This window comes from Balaenoptera acutorostrata, chromosome 3, assembly GCF_949987535.1.
Source record: "Balaenoptera acutorostrata chromosome 3, mBalAcu1.1, whole genome shotgun sequence".
Classification (NCBI taxonomy): Eukaryota; Metazoa; Chordata; class Mammalia; order Artiodactyla; family Balaenopteridae; genus Balaenoptera; species Balaenoptera acutorostrata.
Window position 1 is genome coordinate 165,565,088 of NC_080066.1, and position 18,372 is coordinate 165,583,459.

Genomic DNA, 18,372 nt, shown 5'->3' on the forward strand with positions numbered 1-18,372 from the left:
GCAGCTGGGAACTCACCTTTGACCTCACGGCACGCCTCTCTCACAAACAGGACGGGAGAGACACTGCAGACAAGTCAGAAAGAGCCACATCACCTTTCCTGGAAAAGTGCTCAAAGCACATGTCCCTCGCAGCTGCGTGATCTGGTGAAAGAAACTCAGGTTTGGAGCTGACTCACTTGGGTTCGAAGTGTCTTATTCTCTCTGAGCCTCAAAGTCTGCATCTACAAAATGAAGAAACCCAACTTGTTTCGTTTGGAAGACCAAATGGCATGTTTGTAAACTGCCTAGCAGAGTACCTGGTAGGTAATAGGTGCTCAAAAATGGTGGGCGTTTTATCTCTACCCATCATGACAAGCCCATGCTTGGTGGATGCATAGCAAGGGCAAAATCAAATACAGCTTGAAGTGTTGGCACCCAAGGAGTTGTCCATTTTATACTGGCAGACTTGTCACAATGTCCACATTCAGTGTTTCACCTAGAAAATGTGACATGCTGTCCAACCCCCAACAACATGCAATCAGGATCAGATAAAAATAGGGAGGTGAAAGTAAATGTGCAGTAACCATACTGGGTTAAGATTCCTCTTCTTGGGTTGCTGTGGGCTCCCCCGCCCGCAAGACAGCGAGTTTCCATCAGCTCTGCCCCGATGAAGGCCAGCCAGCAAGCAGCCTGTCCCCAGACGACCTGCGGTCCTGAGTATAGCTCCCAACCCAGCCACTATGAACCACGTTTGGCCCACAAAAGAAAGGAAAACAGGAGAGACATCGGATTGGATCTTCCAGAAGGTCTTTGTTGCAGTTTTCTCCATCATTGAAAAAAAAATTACATCATCAAATAAAGACAATAGCAGCACAGCTTATTGAAATGTTACAAGCAAAGTTGCTTTTGTACTTTTCCTAAGAACGTTACGAAATTCCCTCCTCCCCTGACCCTGCATTATTTTCTGTAAAATGCCTTTTTTTTTTTTTTAAAGCACCATGAAATCCTACAGAGAGAAAAATAGGTAAAACACCTCCACACGTGGGTTCATCGTTGTCACGGGGTCCCCTGCCTATGACTCTGGGATGGGTAAGAGACCAGAGGCTGGCATGTGGGTTGGTTTGCGTATCGCTTCTAGGCACCCCTGCACGTTCTCACTTCAAGCCCTGATGGCAGAGTGGAGGCTTCCCAGCTGTCCCGGACAGCACGAGACCGCTGTATAGATGGAGTGGGAATGCTCTCAAGGAGTTTTTTGGTTTTTTGTAATGCACAGGGAACTATCTGAGATTTTTCACTTAAGAACTGAGAACAGAAAGATTCCAAATCTCTTAGGCACCTGTGAAAACGATCACGTTCGGTAAAATCAGAGACACCTCTTATTTCTCCTCATTGCCACTGCACCGATGTCACATGACTTGGGGACCGCCCTGGGAGGACTGAGGCTTCCGTGGACTGTGGGTGGGGTGGTGAAGTAAGTACAAAGCAGCTGGCTCCTCATGCAAGGACAGAGGCTGGGACTTTATTTACAGCCCTGGAATCAGCATGCTATTCCAGTGTTTCCATACGCAGAATTCACAGCACCCACAAAGCCAAATTAAAGTCACCTGTGTTTCAGAGAGTTGCCATCTGTATTTTCTAAGGCCATTACTAGCTCTTACACTCTGCCACCAAGAGCTCCCTCTGTTCACGCAGCCACTGTCTGCACACAGTTGCATCATAACTGTGAGAAAGAATATCACCCTCCCCCCTGAAAACATTAGTGGGATGCAGGAAGCAGAGACATGAAATGCAGTACTGGCTTTTTGTTATCTTTTTTTTTTTAGAGAGTCTCTGCATGTTTGTTTGTTTTCCTGTGCCTTTCCTGTGGTTCAGAAACCATAGTGCACATTGGAATGGTCTACATTCTTACCCAGTACAGTGAGTAAAAATCTGCCCTACCCAAATTCTGGCCACATTCTCACTAACCCCCAAAACTAAGCATACAAATACATGAGCAGCATCGACAATCGACTCAGCCAAGAAGCATCATCTCAGAGGGAGGCAAGGGTGGTTTGCTAACGTCTGGTACAGCTAGGACTTTCAACGTGGAACAGTCCTCACAGAACCCAAAGCAGCCATTTCCTCTGTGTGTGTGTGTGTAGGGGTCTGAGTAAGAAATGTCTGTCTATAGTATATGAATTCATACGGTAATCAAAGGTAAACTTTACTACAATTGACTGCAAATAATCACAGCTTAAAATTCTTTAGTCTTAACACCATGCAAAAAATGCCCACATGGCATGAGTCCCCTAGGTGACAGTGTGCTGTAAGGTGACAGAGTGAGTCTACACAGGGCACAGACCTAATGTGGATACCAGGCTCCCAAATACATCTGGTCTCCATCAATCACCAAGAAAACAAATCCCAAAGGGCAAGAGACTAAGCTCTCATCTTCGCCTAAAATGAGTGGGGCCCGTTAGTCACTGTTTACAAACCCAGGTAGTAATGTTCTTAATAAATTTAATTAACTCAGGGACCAGGGAGTGTTTGGTCAGAGAACTGCAGAACTAAAAGGGACCTTAACGATTAGCTGTGTTCCACTCCCTTGATGTGCTGATGAGGTAACAGAGATATAGGCAAGGGGCCTGAGGGGCCTAAGATCACAGTCTGGGACTGGGGAGCACAGACAAAGAGTCGCAGTCACCTTAGCTGTAGGTCGGGGACACCCCTACCTACACACACGTAAGGCCCTTCCCCAAAAGTGATAAAGTCCTAGAGTCACTATTGGGTTAGGACTGGGCATTGAGCTGAAGTCTCTCCAAATTGTCCCTTGGTTCTCACCAGATCCGTTGTGGAGGAAAAATTCAATACCCAATTACCAGGAGAAACAACAGACCCTGCACGCTGAAGTTACTGCCCCTGTGCTCTATCCGTGTGCAAAATCAAAACGTTTTCTCCAGGTTGATGGTGGGGTGGGGAGTGCAGGTTGGAAGGACGGGGCTGTGCCTATGCGTACGTAGAATTTGTAGTAGCTTTGCCTTATCCACGCAAATTCTACGTGTTGCTTGGCCCCATCTTAAAAAGGTAACTTTCAAGCAACTCCAGAACAACTGGCCTCCCCCCAGATCTTAGCTTGTACACACGAAGTGAAGTCTCAGCTTCTCCTCTGGAGAGTACGTTACATCTTGTCAAACTCTCTGCCCACAGAGCTAATGGATCAATCTCCACAAAGGATGGGCTCTTCTTCGACTTTATTCATCAGGGCCTCGGCCCCATCTGTACTTGGGGAACTCCCAGGCAAGGGCTATTTTTGATCCCTCCATATTACTGTGATTTGACTCATCTGGGCGAGCATTGACACACACACCAACGCCTCTTCTGTTTGGTAAAGTGTGCAGCTTAGAGCTTTGAATTGTTTTATTCCAGCTGTATGCCGAGTTCCTGCAGGATAAGCAAGTAAAGTGCAAAAGCGTGCGTTCAAAGGGCATTTTTAACAATACAGAAAGGATGCCACCTAGAGCATTCCCAAAACTAAAACCAAAATAATGTCCAATAAGCGTCTGCAAGGGCAACTCGTTAGGCCATGTTTACACAAAGACCTCATATCGTCTTGGTAGTAAAGATCTTCTCCCCACCTCTGTATGCTGTGTCCATGAAACTAGAAAGACACACATGCACACACAAACACAAACACACGCACACTCACATTCACAAGGGTGCATGACATGGACGCTGTAGCAAAGTCAAAAGCAGACTTTGGTCAGACAGACTTTGAATACCAGCTCCACCACCTTCTTGCTATGTGCTCTTAGGTAAGTTACTCACTTAGCTTCCCTGAGCCTCTGTGTCTTCATCTGTATAATGGGTTTGCAAACACTTCCCGGAGAGTATTGCTGGGAGGTTTCAGTGAGCCCACGCCCATAAAGTGCCTCATCTAGAGCCTGGCCCATGGAAGCCACTGGATACAAGACAGGGAGGCCGCTTGGCCAGATTTGCCTATAGGGTCTAGAATTTTAACCCACTATTATAAAGAAGGTACCAAGTAACAGAGGGTGGAAACCCAAATGAATGAGATCCTTGGACAGTTTAATCAGGAAGCTTTTAACTTGACAGAATAAGAAAGTCCCAGTTATCTACCAGTTTTTTAAAACACATTTTATGTCAGGCTGGAATGATTCCCATAGTAAGAACCAACACCCACACCCGCATATACATCGTTTTCCAAGTGTCTATTTATTACTATGTGGACACAGGATGTCACCAGTGAGCCACAGCCCCGTGGAGGCATAAACGGAAACTGACCTCGGACAGGAGGGGTCTCATCAAACTTGATTCTTATTTGGCTCCTTCCCAAAAGCAATGCCAAAACTTTAAATAGAGCTTAAAACGGGGGGGGGGGGGGGGCGGGGGGCAGGAGGGCTGCATGTGCTCTAGACGAGGGAGAGCTGTGCATTTTGGGGAAATGGGCAGAAAGAGGTCTGCCGTGGTTCCAGTAGTCAAGGATGTGGTGGGTATAATTTTCCCTGAAAGTCCAGAAAGCATTAGATGGTTTCTGGAAGTCTCTGCTAGTCCTGTGATCTTGTGATAAATCTACTCTGGGTATTAGTTATGTGACATCTGCGAACAGTGGCACCGACCCTGGAAGGCCCATAACCAGCAACTTCCCAGTGTTGCCAGGTCCAAATGCTTAAGTGTGTGGCACAAATAGCTAAGTCTGAACCAGTATAATGGCCAGCCAACTCTGAAAAAGGCTGAGGCACACACAGGATGGTTGGCCTAGTACATGTTTTTCCCTTTCTGATAAAAATTCACTTAGAATCTTCCTCTCCAAACCTATGACTAGCCACTCCCCCTTTTCCTTCACTGGATGTTCTAACCTCATGGAACAATCATAATTATCACCACGTGTTGGTTACTGTTTGCCTAGAAACAATCAATCCCAGCGGTGTTCCAATTTTAGTGACTAGCAGGTGCGAGGAGAGAAAGGAGCAAAGGAAAATAAGTGATGCTTTCGGAATAAAGGAACACCCACACATGAAAGTGAAATCTTTCAAATACTTCTTTTAAGTATTATTTTTTTTAAATGGCAATAATGGCACTTAAGCTGCAAGCAATGAAAACAATTCAATCTCCTTGTACAAGGGTTGGTTGAGGGATTAATTTTCCTTTTGTTTGCAGATAGCAAGATTGGGCCTCGGATCACTATGTCTACCCTAAGACACCCAAAGGGACAAGAAGCCCTGAGATGGAATGATGCCATGGTCCTCCTTGGTGTGTCTCAGACATGCAGGATGTCTATAAAAATTTAGGATCAGCTAGACAGAACAGCAAGCCACCGGCATCATGCAAGGCAATAGTTTTGGTATTCCCCCCCCCCCTTATCAAAAGAAATTGTAACAGAAGTTCCACTGGAAAAGTGAACATGAACATTTCAAAAGCCAGTTTATTTTCACCATTGCACCCACTGAGGAAAATGCATGATTTTTGCCTGTAACCATGCAGCGTCTGAGGCTGAGTTTTCACCAATGCTTGCAAGTTCTTTTGGACTACCTGCCCCTGTGAGAAAGACAAAATTCAGTAGGCTTCTGTCATTGGTTAAGGTAGTATCCACAGTGTGATATGTTTGTGATGTTTTTTTCTTTTGTAATGAGGAAAGCCATTGCACCTTTTAATATGTGTGCTCTGATTTGCTTCCAACAAATTCCAGGTGCTCCCGGGTCCCAAGGACATTCATTTGGAGCTTAGAAAGGCTAGGTATGCACTGAACGGTTTGTATCAAAACTGGAGCTCAGAGCAACATTCCAAAATGTCCACTCTAACCCAAGTTACAAGTACCACTTCACCCCCCAATCCAGTCCCCTTCTGTGTGCGCACACATCACTAACGGTAGGTTCAGGAAATGACTCCATTTGAAAGACACACCTGTTCCTTTCAGACGGCTGGTCTAAGGAATAGCTGCCCTTTTCTACCCGCCACAGCGGGGCGGCGCTTCACTGGGGCACCGCGTCGCCGGGACGTGCCCTCGACCTCTGCGGCCGTGACCTCCTATGCCTGCGAAGGCTCCCTGGGTGTCCTGCGGTCGGTCGTGATGGAAAGTGAAGCCCTTGTTCTTTGATTCCTTTTGGCAGAGCAAGCTTTCTCAGTCGTTATGGCACAGTGAAATAGACTCTCCGATGCTATGTAATTTCCGACTCACGAGAAGTCTTGTTTAAGGCACGTGTCTCAGGGTGAATTAAAAAAAAGACAACAAAAAACAAAACCCACAACGCTCGGTCAAGTCCAGGGTCCTTACCGTTTAGCTTCTGCCTTCAAGTAACGCGTTGTCCTCGCCCTCCCTGTCTTTGGTGTCGGCGGGGACCGCGCCATTCTCCATCTCGGCCTGCGGCTGGATGCAGTCCGTCAGCACGGCCGTGCTGGAGTGGTCCGGGTTGCACACCTTTTCCGCCTCCTCCTCTTTCTTCTCCTCATCCAGGGAGTAGTTCCGGAAGGTCCTGTAGATCTTCTGAACATCCTCGGGCAAGGTCCTTCTGATGTCCTTGTTCTTCCTCTTGGTGAGTCTGGAGGTGGACCCGAACTTGTTGATGATGTTGTCCTCGGAGGCGCCCTGCCCGTGTTTGCTGAGCTGCTCGGAGCCCTGCAGGCGCAGGTTGTTGGGCCGGTTGTTGATGCTGTCCTGGGACGAGGCCTTGAAGCGGCCCGCGTCCAGCGCGGCGAACACGGAGCGCTTCTCCGGGGAGAGCATGTCGAGCGAGTGTGCCCGCTGGTCCAGGCCCAGGCGCCGGCGCTCCATGCTGCGGAGGGTGGCCGCCCGCTGCAGCTTGTCGTGGATCTCCACGCTGAGCCGCCGCCGCGTCTCCCGGAACTCCGCCGTCACGTTGGCCTTCCACTCGGCCGCGTGCGCCTTGATTTCACCCACCTGGCGGAGAGACGGGAGAACAGCCGCGCGCTGAGGCGGTTCCGCCCCGCCTCCGCGTTTCCACCCCGCCTCGGCGATCCGCCGCAGGCGCGCAGCCCTCGGGTGTCCCCGCGGGAAGGAGGCCGGGGCGGGGTCGGCATGGCCCAGCGGGGAGGGTCGGGAGGCCGCCTCTGCCCTCGCCCTTCCTGCTGCCTAGACACCCACCTCCGAATGGCTCGGGTCTAACGTGGCTCGGGAAGGCACACCTGCTGGGGAACCCGACGGAAGCTTGAGATCTGGAGACCGTGACTGAGGGAGAGGCGTTTGGCATTCTGGGGCAGAGGTCACTGTTTGGAGTCGGACAGGCCTGAGTTCCCGTTGTTTCCGCCCCCTTTTTAATCGTCTGGCCTCGTTCCTCCAACATAACTCCGGGGCGGTCGTGCCTAGCTCACAGGGTTTTTCCTGTTACGTGAGGCAGGCATGCATCTAGCTTGTTGTTCAGCAGACACAAAGCAGGTGTTCAGCAGGTCCTTTGCCCTTCCCTGTCCCTCCAAGATCGATCTCTATCTGGGTAAGGTGACCCACCTGTCCCAGTTAGCCTGGAAATGTCCCGCTTTTAAAAGGGAAAGTCCTCAGTCCTGGGCACACGGGTCAAGGTGGTCACCCTATATCTGGGCCGTGCTATGGCCTTGTGCTAACCCTGGTTTAAGAAGACCCCCCCCCCCAGGGCACATGGTAACCAAATTTCCAGGGTCAAGGTGCAGGAAGGGGGCGTGTTCTGCCAAAGCCCACAGAACACACTGCCTTAGAGTGAAGTTTTGCATGAGGATCAATCCCAAATCTCTGGGCTCTTTTTCAGCAGGGCTATTAGTTAAAGTCTCATGCTTTCCTGTACAGATGAGTAACTCGGATTTTTGCATTGAGGAACGTCAGTATTTATGTTGTGGCTTTCTCTTTTGTTACAGCTGATTTTCAGCAGGTCAGTTAGCTATCTGGGGAATCAGACTGGAGAGTGCATTGACATGGCTTATGCAAGCCAGGAAAATTAAAGCATTGCCCCCAGGAGTGATCTGGGAGATGTCTCCATTCAACAACGCTCTCCTGGGGCCTTCCACATCAAATGACCGCGTTCTGGGAAGGGAACAGTCACCCTTAAAGAGGTTGCCCCTCTTTGTGTTTCTTTGGGTTTTATCTCCTTTCCTTTCTTTAGCACTTTCCTTCTCTTTACTTTGCCCTCCTTCTTTCTTATTTCTTTTCCTCTCTTTCCAGATGAACTACGTGGACATCTTTTTTAAAAAGCAAAATCTACCCTTCCTCCTTATGCCTTCCTTTTCTTGCCTCTGTGTAGGTTTCCATGCACATTTATTTGAGGAAGGAAAGGCTGTGCGCCCCTGGCCACAGAGATATACTTGTTTCTACAGATCTGACAACCAAGAGGGTGCATAAGTGAAAGGGACCCCTTGAGTTCACTTCCCCATGGCCAGCCACAGTTCAGTAACTTCAGTCTCATAGGGAATTGAGAAAATTTCACATATTTGCTGATTGGGGACAATTGCACACCTCCCTCAACTGTAATCTACCTCTGCTATGTTTGTTTGTTTTTCTTTTCATTTCTTTTTTAAAAATAAGTTGTTGTTTACTAGTCTTTCCAGGAGCTGTGGGCTGGTGGGTCATCAGATTTTCGCACCTGCCAAAAAAGGATCCAGAAATAACTGCTATTCCATTTAGCCTGGCGTTTAAAACAATTGCAGGATTCAAAACGAGGAAGCCTAGGAGCCCTCCATTTAGTAGGACACAGTCTAGCCCATAGAATAGAGATAGGTAATTCTTAACACGAGCTTATCTGATCTCAGGAACATTCACAGAATCTGGAAGGGGGTCCTACCTCTTCTTTTGTCTTTTTGGACAGAACCCGTAGCCAATCTCCGATCATACTGAGGACAGCTGCAAAGTAGGCAAGGCCAACAAGGATCCAAAACCACACTAGGGGCTTATACCACTCCCGGTAATTGATGCCAGCGTTTCCCCCTGAAAACAACCAAACGTTACTTTAACCAGGATCTAGCATATGGTCTTCGCAGAGCAAACATACCCCAGTCTGCGTGGCAGAAATGTTGTCCATCACCATCTAACAGCTACTAGGCTTGCTGTAATACACAATGTGACATCGGTGGGATGGCAAGGAAAAGACGTGTCTCTTCCTTAAAGTAGCCTGGCGTGTGGCTTAACTTCCTCTGAATCTTGACTACTAACCATAATACTCATAACAAAAAATATTCAGTGGCCAACTTGATCCACCTAGTCTAAACCTGAGCTTGACGATGAATGACTTGAATTAGAGGACAACAGAGCAGGCCCAGGTGTCAAGTTTTTCTTAAACTGCCTTAAATTTAATAAAAATAAAATATCATTAAATAATCCCGAATGGTTTGGAACTCTTGGAACCATTTCCTTCTTAAGCACACATGCATTTACCAAGAGATGAGTAGACGTATGGAAGTAATATTAGACTTAATGGTATTCCTGAGACTCGGACCCAAGCAATAGTGATTTAATGCTAACCAAGGGATGGTGTTTACATGATGCTAATCCATAGGGTCAGTTAGACTGAGCAATTAGAATCACCGTGCTAGAATGAAAAGGGACCTTCAAGGCCAGCTAGTTCAATCCCTTTACAAATAGGGATTACAGTAAAAATCCATCAGACCAAATTGACTAGTTGCCTGACTGCATTGACTGGCTGTCCCATTGAAAGGACCAGTCATGATTCCAAGTAATTAGCCTATTTATTCTAAGGCCTCCTACAGGCACTGCCTAAGGTAGCCATGCAAAAGGGGTTCCAAGCCCAGCCCCCTCTCCTAAAGAAGTAAGGAGGCTCCATGAAATAACTTCCAGCCTTGCTCTCACCCTGTGAGATGTCGTTGCCCACTGAAGCAGGCAGGTGGCCATTTCTAAGACAACCAACTTGAGCCATGGATTGGTAATTACGGTACCACATGGTGGGTGATCACTGGACTTTCCCAGTGGGGCATGTTTGTAACCTCATCTAGCATCCTTGAATCCATACTGAGCTCTTATGGTATCAAGAATACCTCCCAAAGGCAGCTGGGCAGGCACTGTGGCTTGTGGCTCTTTTCGGGGTGACCAAACCCACTTTGCAAAGCCGCCCGCGAGGTCTCCATAGCTACAGCCACTTCTTAAAATTAGAATTCCAAATTTTGCTAAAGGGCTCTGTAGCAAACCACCCCCCCCCCTCGGTTTGGTGTAGCTGCCTTGTTTTTCCCTTTCGGGCAACTCTCCCCGCTCAGCTTTCTCTAGGATACAGTTGGAGTTTCTGCAACATTAAGTGGGGTTTGAGGTTCATTTCATCTCTGCGCTAGGCTAGAGAACTCTGCAGCTTTCTCCTTGGAGCTATCTAAAAATAAATATTTACCTTCACAAGTCACCATCACCCAAAAAAGATTGTCACTAGGGCGCGCTAGCGAACAAGGCTGCCTGTTCCTTTATCAGCTGCTAGCCTGGGATGCAGAACTCGGTGTGTGCTCTCAGTCAGGGTCCAAAATGCTTGTAATGTTGTTAGACTGTCCTAAGGTGAGTCAGCTACAAAATAAACCAGCACTTGATCCTGCACGGTGATCGCTGTTCTGATAGATATTTCTGAATTGATGCCCTGTCAAATCACAGCAACGATCAGCTCTTGTTAATGTATCTTTTTAAATGACGGGCACCCTTCCCTTTTGCTCTTAAAAGTATTGCCAAAAGGTTGTGACACACTTCCAGTGTTCTAAGGCATGCCATTCTTCAGATTGGTCTATGTAAGCCCTGGAAACTGCAGTTTAGAAGGGCCTGGTCCAATTGCAGTCAGCACCGTGAATTATAGAAGACCCGAGTCTGCGGAGACTTCAGGACAAAGGAAATATGGCTCTGTAATCTGTGGTGAGTAAGGGAATTAAAACAGTGCTATGCAGGGAACCCTGCTCGATATTCTGTAATAACTTAAGTGGGAAAAGAATTTGAAAAAGAATAGATACATGTATACGTATAACTGAATCACTTTGCTGTACACCTGAAACTAACACAACATTGTTAATCAACTCTGCTCCAATATAAAATAAAAACTAAAAGAAAAAAAAAAAGAAAGGTACTCTGTGGGAGACATATTTACAGGTACAACCACCGTTATCAAAAACCCATGGGGAAAACATGTCCATTTTCTCTCACCCAGTTACAACAAAAACAGACTTTAAAACATTCTAAGAATTCTCCGTGTTTATCTGTAGATTTGCCCATTTGCTCCATTAAAATCTTCCACTGTTAAAGATCATTAAAAAAAAAAAAAACAGTGGTAGTGGCAGTCACACCCTTACCAGGTAAGTAAACATCAGGTCAAGTGTGCTGGTGTGAGCTACGTGGTCACAGCCCATGGTGGCTCATAAGGATAAATAATAAATTTAAATCACAAGTAATTTTTTAAATCTCATATTCCCAAGGCTGTGCTATTTGTGCCCCAGATGAACAGATTGACAGATGGAACTGAGCACTTGGTTAGAGAGCAGGGTTTACCATAAGTGCCCTCCAGAAGACGGTCCTCCAGACAGGCCACTGTTAGCACAGGGGGCTGTGCAGCACAACAGAGTGCAAATGATGCTTTGGGGAACTTAAAGATGTTGGTGAGATAGCTCTAAACTGCAGCTGCCGTTACATGTGTTTACCTGGGATCGGAACCTCAGCTGAGTTTTCCCACAGTGCAGCTATGGAGGACGCTAAGGAATTAACCAGACAGTGGTCCTCTTACTTCCCTCATTTCTCTGTGTGGTGTCTTTCCAGAGCTTCAGGCCTCTCATCAAATGGCATCAAGTGACCTCTTGCCCAAGCTGAGGAGCTGCACAATGGTTCAGCACTGTGCATGAGGACAGACTGGTGGGGTCCCAGGCCTCGGGCTCTTTGTAAACAAGTTTTAATCACTTTGATTTTGCAGTTCTTAGTCCTTAGCCAATAAAAAGGAAGAAAAAATTAAAACTGCTCTTTCTACAAAGTGGACTTCAGTCTTCATCTTCCCAGTTGGAATAGCTACAAAATCACTCCAGAATTAACCTGGAGATACCCATGCACCTGCTGACCAGCCTTCACACCCTCTCCAGAATTTGCTGTTTTCCAGATTCCGGGAGAGGAGATCCCTGTCCTCTATAAATGTATAACTTATGATAGAGTTGCTTGGTCAGAGTGTTCACTTCTTGAAGTAGAAAATGATCAACTCTCTGACCACCTAGAACTATTCCGTTAGGAAAGAGAAAGATGGCCTCCTCCTTCTATTCCTGCCTTCCTACCACACTCGGAAAGTGGTACACGTAAGAAGTCAGATCTCATCTCAATTTTCAAGCTCCCAGTCCCTAGATGAATTTGATGGTGGTTTTCTTTTGCTTCCTTAAGCACAGTTCATTGGCATTTATTTTTACAATGAAGGCTATTTCTCCTATATACATTCATGCAGAATCCATTCTAATATTATATTCCCTTGGGGCAGTTTTCAGTTCCTGGTAGTCACCTGAGTCTTAAGCCTTGCATCCGGACATGCCCAGGACAACTTTTGCAGAGACAGTGGCTCTCACCTCAGCGTCAGGCAGCTTAATCTGCAGATCACTGCAGACTAGACTCTATGCTGATTTCTCCAGAGTTTCATATTTGCCACTTGCTAATACAGCCTTTATCAATTGATTCAAGGAGCCTTAATACAATTCAGAAGTCCAAAATCCAAAGAGAAATTCACTTCACTCATAATTCATACGGTGATAAGGGCAATCTGCAACCTGGGGAGGGAGAGGCTGGCTTGCTTTCAAGGCAGCGGCCTGCTGCTGTTTACACCGCACAGGACCACGGGTCTGAAACAAGCCCGGGCACAGCAGCAGTGAGGCTGAGCCTTTTTCATTTGCTTCTCCCGCATCTTTTCTCACGGTTTGGAAAAGCACCGCCAACAGAATATCTTCCCCACCAGGGCCCTGGTAACTGGGATGCCCAGGGTGCTTACCTGCCACAAAATCACCAAAGCCAACCGTGGTGAGAGTGACCACCACAAAGTAAATGGACTCCAGGGCCGTCCACCCCTCAATGTATTTGAAAATGACGGCGGGGATTGTCACAAACACAACACAGCCGGCCAAGATGAACAGGATAGTTGAGATGACCCGGATCTTGGTCTGACTCACTTGCTTTTTCTAAAGAACAGCAAAAGAGAAAGAAAGATAGGCAAGTCAGCTCCATCACCCTGGATTCGGAAGACAGAGGTAGAGAAAAAAACATCAGTGGCTTTGAACCTCTCTTTGGTCATGGGCAGCTTTGTGAGAATCTGATGAAAGCTGTGGACCCTCTCCTAGACAAATGCACATTCAGAAGTTTTCAGGGGGTCTAGGGGTCCTTGGGCAAGAAACCCCACTTAGCTTGGGGTTTAGCAAAAGAATCATGCCCATGGAGTCCAGAGATAGACTGGAGGCACACTGGTGTCCTATTGAATGGCACTCAAGACAACACTGGCATTGCATCTAAACTGAATAATCCCTTAAGGTCTTCTCAAAGCTCCCAATTTGCCATTAGAGACTGTCATCAGGGGACCCTAGCACCATTACTCAACCAAAGCCACATACCATCATAAATATATATTTAACATCAGAGTGCCTGGACCTTTGTACATTGCCTAGATTGAGTTTCTGCAAAAGTACACATTTACGTCGTGGAAATCCTCACCATGTCATCTCTTTTCTAGTCGTTGCCTTCCGGTAACTTAGAGAGCAGAGAACCTCCAGAGTACCGAGAGAACTTTGCATTCATACACCTCATTTTACAGATGCAAAAAGAAGCCAACAAGGGTAAGGAGCTTGCATAAAATGCTGCTAATTAGGGGCAGAGCCAAGATGCGAATTCTGGTGTGATCTCAGTGTGGTGCGCAGTGATGGAAACCGACTTTCAAGTTACTCAATGATTCACCAGTTCAAAGTTGCCAGAGTGCTCCCCTAAGGAAAGAAACCAGACTACCCTCCGTGAAGAATAGGCCTTCCTGATTCCCCTCTCGGAAGGAAGACTGAGAATAAAAACTTGTCACTGAGCGATCCTGTCACTGTCCAGGAATTCCTAAACGTTCATCCCAGCAGGGTCACGTCAGCCAGGTTTCCCAGGACAGAAATGGTCAAGAGAGATTCTTCTACGATCAGCCACTCGGCTCGACCAGGAAATGCTAGGCAATGACTAGGTCTCCAAGATAGGAAGGTTGATGATGATTCTGTTTCCCTTCCTCTCATTCTCCTCTTCCTCCTTGACTTATGGAGACAAACATCAGTAGCACCTCTTCACTGGAAAACGCCAAGGGACAAAAGAGCTGGAAAAGGAGGGAAGAGGCTGCTCTTCTCTGTAATCATGCCTCAAAACCATCCGTCCCACCGGCCTGGGGTCCTGAGTCCCAGGCATGTTCAAGACGGCAGAATGGAATGGGCAGGTAAATGATAGGAATAGTGGAGAATATTTATTTGCACAAATCTCAATCAGCACTATTTACACTCCAGTTCCTGGATCAGTATATTCCCCTAAATATTCGTAGGAAAAGCTAAAGACATACAATCCTTTATAAAAAGGAGTCAAGTTCTCCAACTCCTAAGAGAGTACTCAGTATATAAAGTGGGAACAGGAAAAAAGAAATTGATCCATGCTTTTATATAGTTCCCTCCCCATCTCCTCAGAAAAGCCATCAGAAAAAAAAAAAAAAGATAATTTATTGATATTTTTGAAACTGCATATGAAAACACGATTTTTTCACAAATGCAAGTACTGTGACAAGATAAATTACCTGAGAACCACAAGGAATGTTTTTACCCATTTCATGAATTTCCAAATAGGATATTATAGAACTTAGAGAGGGCAGTTAAGGCCCCTCTGAGAATCCAGGAAATTAGTTATTATTAGCCTAGCTTTGTTTGTAAACATGTACAAAAATCCAAAGCCCAAAAAGAGATTTTTACCATAGATCATTAAGTTAATCTAATTGCCGGCAATGGGAACATCATTTTCTCCCTCAGTAAATCGTCCTCCTCAAATGCATGATGACATTAAAGTGACTTAAATGTTTGGGAGACACTAGTTAAGTCAGAAATTAGGATGCGAATGCAACTGCAATCCAAATGAGGTTGAGACTGGCAAAAGAGAGCAGCGTGGACGGAGGAAGCTGGAGACATTCCCAGGCTCCAGGAGGTGGGCAGAAGGGAAGATGGCACTGGACAGCATTTGTTTGGTAGAGGAGAGGAAGGTGTGTAACAAAGGCTAGATGGTGGAGTCTTAATTGCATCATCTGTTGGAGAGTTTATCTGCAAGATAAACATTTCACCACTTCTCACTGACCAAGCCAACCAACACGTCCCTGGGCTGCTTCCTCCAGACATCCTAGGGTGATGCTCAGAGAATCCTTGGAGAATTTAGTCATCAGAGTATTTTAGGAACTTACGAAATCAAGTGTCTTGCGTGCGCGTGCGTGTGTGTAGGTGTATGAAATCGCGTATACCCATACTTCACTATAAAAGGAAGAAATATGGGTGTAAGATTTTGGCAATATCTGTTATTCTGGATACTCATGTTTTTGCTGCCCTCTAGACACTTAAAAAAAAAAAAAACAGTTGCCTTAATTGAACATTTGAAACTGTAGCTTTCAAGCTGGAACCACAAACACGTCATCCCGTGATCTCTGGGCTTCTTATCCTCATTAGCTCTGCACCCATTCACTACTACGGTAAAATGGTGTTTAAGAACTTGGCGTCTAGGGGCAGCCTGCTTGAGACACATCCCATCCCCGCTGCTAAATGACTGAGTGACCTTGGGCAAGATTCTCAATTTTTCTGTGCATCAGTTTCTTCCTCTAAAAATGGAAGTAAGAGAATCCACCTCATAGGATTGTTTGGAAGATTAAACAAGTGTGTAAAAGCTCAGCACAGGGCCAGCTAAATGCTTGATGATTGTTAGCAATCATCTCTGATGTAAAAGTTAAAGGCTTTCCTTAAATGTGGGCATTCCCGGATTTAATGTTGCCCTTTGCTACTGAGGAATGTTCCCTCACATCTGGCTTAAGATAATCTTTGTTTAGCTTCAGGTGGTCACTGCTGGTTTTCCCTTCCTGGATACATTATCTCCTATAATTACCTCCTTTTCAATAAGAAAAATGTCCTCATTCTCCCTTGGTTCTTTTGTGCTGACTCTGGACTGAGCTCTCAGACAGTCTCAGCTCACAATCTTGGAAGCTTTTTTATTTGCCTTTTAATTAATTTCCCCCAAGTTTTTCATCATCCTTGTGAAACTGACAAGAATTGCCTTTAATGGTTGCGGCGTCAGGAACCAGCTGCAGAGGGTCCCTGAAAGGCACAGCCCTTGGGTTCCTTGAACCACCTCCCTAACTCCCCCGCCACTTAGGGAGTCAAGCTGTGTTTCCATGGTGGGGTTGCTAGGCAAAATCCCACTGCTTGTTTACCGGTAGGCAGAGCAGCTAGCAAAAAGCTTTGTGAGAGCCCAGATCTGACTGAGCTAATGTGTTTTTAGGCTAACAAAATTGCTATCTGGGAAGAGATGGTTTGATACAATATTTGGGCAGAAGTGATAGAATAGTTGTACATATCTATCCAAATCTTGTTTTCACACTTTTTTGATTAGAATAGATGATGTGGTTCTTCCTTCTCCTTATGCAAATGGTATCATGCAATACTATTTCCTGCGTCTGATTGGCACTAACTGTAGGAATTTTTGAGGAACTCAAACCACACCTCCTGTACAGTTCTTTTAGTTGTCAAAATTATGTGCAATTGTTCCAAAGAGCAAAATACATTTCATAAATGGGAGGCAGGGGCGCCAGCTCTAAGAGCTCTCCTTTGAGAGAGGATGCATGTGCTGACAATTCTGGTAGTGTTTACTTGTTTCAGACCTCAGAGGACTAAGCCACACATCCAGTTCTCATCAAGCATAGTGGTCTTCCCCTGTTTGTTTACTTCCACAATCTTATTTTAGAGAACAAGTATATTTCTGTTCATTTGTGGACTATTTCTTTTTTGATTTTTTACCCCTCTCTAATATCTATTCTTCTTTTCACTTTTATGAGATTTCTTAGAATTCTGAGATTAGCAATCCAGATTGTTATGTATGGCTGAGAAACTGTCTATTTGCTGTGATTTTTAGCCAGGACATTGGGGATTTTATTCAATAATAAAGACACTGCAATAAAAACCCTAGGACAGGAGCTAGACATGCAGAGCTCTAGTTTATGGTTCAGTTTTGTTTTGTTGAAATGCAAACACATCACCATGGTAATACAACTGAACTGAGAATGATTTCTCAAAATGGAAAGATAATAGGAGCTGCCTCACAAAAGAGTTGACTTTATTTTCTGACACTATTATGTTTTTCACAAAGATTTATTTTTTAAAAGTCCAATTCTAACTAGTGGTTTCAACATCACAACGAATAGCCGTGTAGTACCAGCAATTCTATGAACTATGAGGAGAGCTGTTAAACACCATTTGCCTATAATCTCCATGGCACAGATACTATAAACACACATTAGTAAGAATCGTGCAGTAAAATCTCCGTGGAGCCTACTGAAAATGTCCTACTCAAAAGCAGGATAGTATCAATACCAAAAAAAAAAAAAAAAGTTATATCTAACATCTGACTCTGAGCCACGTTGCAGCACCCAACAGATTTTTGGCCAGTTCAGTGCTTTGCTGGTATGGCCATGCAAAGTTTTTGAAAAAGCTTTTGGTGTATACAATTAAATTGTTTTTATCACTGAAATGCCAACATAGGTGCACCTGGGATGAAGAAAAATTAAAATCCAGAAATAATCATAATTCTCAGCTGTTCCACTCCGAGAACAGTTTAATTAAAATCTTTGAAAGTTTTCTGTTCAAAAATTCCGTGGCTTTTAACATTTGAAGATAATTCTCTATTGGAACACAAGATTTTTTTGCACTTAAAATTCAACCAGGTAATTCATTCAGCACATAATTTTTAAGAACGTTTTACATGTCAGAGGTTGTTCTAGTTGCAAGGGACACAGGAGTTAAAAAGAGAGAAAGTTCCTTCCTCATGCACACAAAGTCTAGTTGGCTGGGGCAGGGTGGGAACATCTGAGTCTTTGGCCAAAAACAGTCTTTGTGGTGCTGTCCATGGTGCCCAGCCCTGGTCTGACCATTGAAGGCAAAGTTATTACCTAATGACATCCCAGTGATTAAAAATATCACCTGGTAGAGAAGAAAGGAATATTCTTGTAGCTACTGTAAGTGGAATACAAAAGTGTGCCACCTGTAATAGAAGATGTTTGGATCTTTGTTAGCTATGTCCCAGAAATCAGAACAACACATGAGTGATGACACCAATGGAGGAAACACCCAGCTGTAACCATGGCTGAAGAATGTCCTTCTCTTTAACTGAGGTATGAAAGGCAGGCCCATGGTAAGGAGAGGAGGATGGGGACACCTCCTGATGAGCCACATCAACAGAGT

The 18,372-nt window shown here is 45.4% G+C and overlaps 1 protein-coding gene across 1 annotated transcript in view; it reads right to left on the bottom strand.

Moving 5' to 3' along the window:
- Nucleotides 1-5,341: 5,341 nt before the first annotated feature.
- KCNK10 (potassium two pore domain channel subfamily K member 10) overlaps nt 5,342-18,372 on the bottom strand; it is a 137,008-nt gene continuing 123,977 nt past the window's right edge. The window contains exons 5-7 of the mRNA XM_007188715.2: nt 12,879-13,065; nt 8,739-8,881; nt 5,342-6,874 (exon numbers count right to left, since the gene is read on the bottom strand). Coding sequence (XP_007188777.1) covers nt 6,254-6,874; nt 8,739-8,881; nt 12,879-13,065 — 951 coding nt within the window. The 3' untranslated portion in view covers nt 5,342-6,253. The remainder of the gene's footprint in view (nt 6,875-8,738; nt 8,882-12,878; nt 13,066-18,372) is intronic.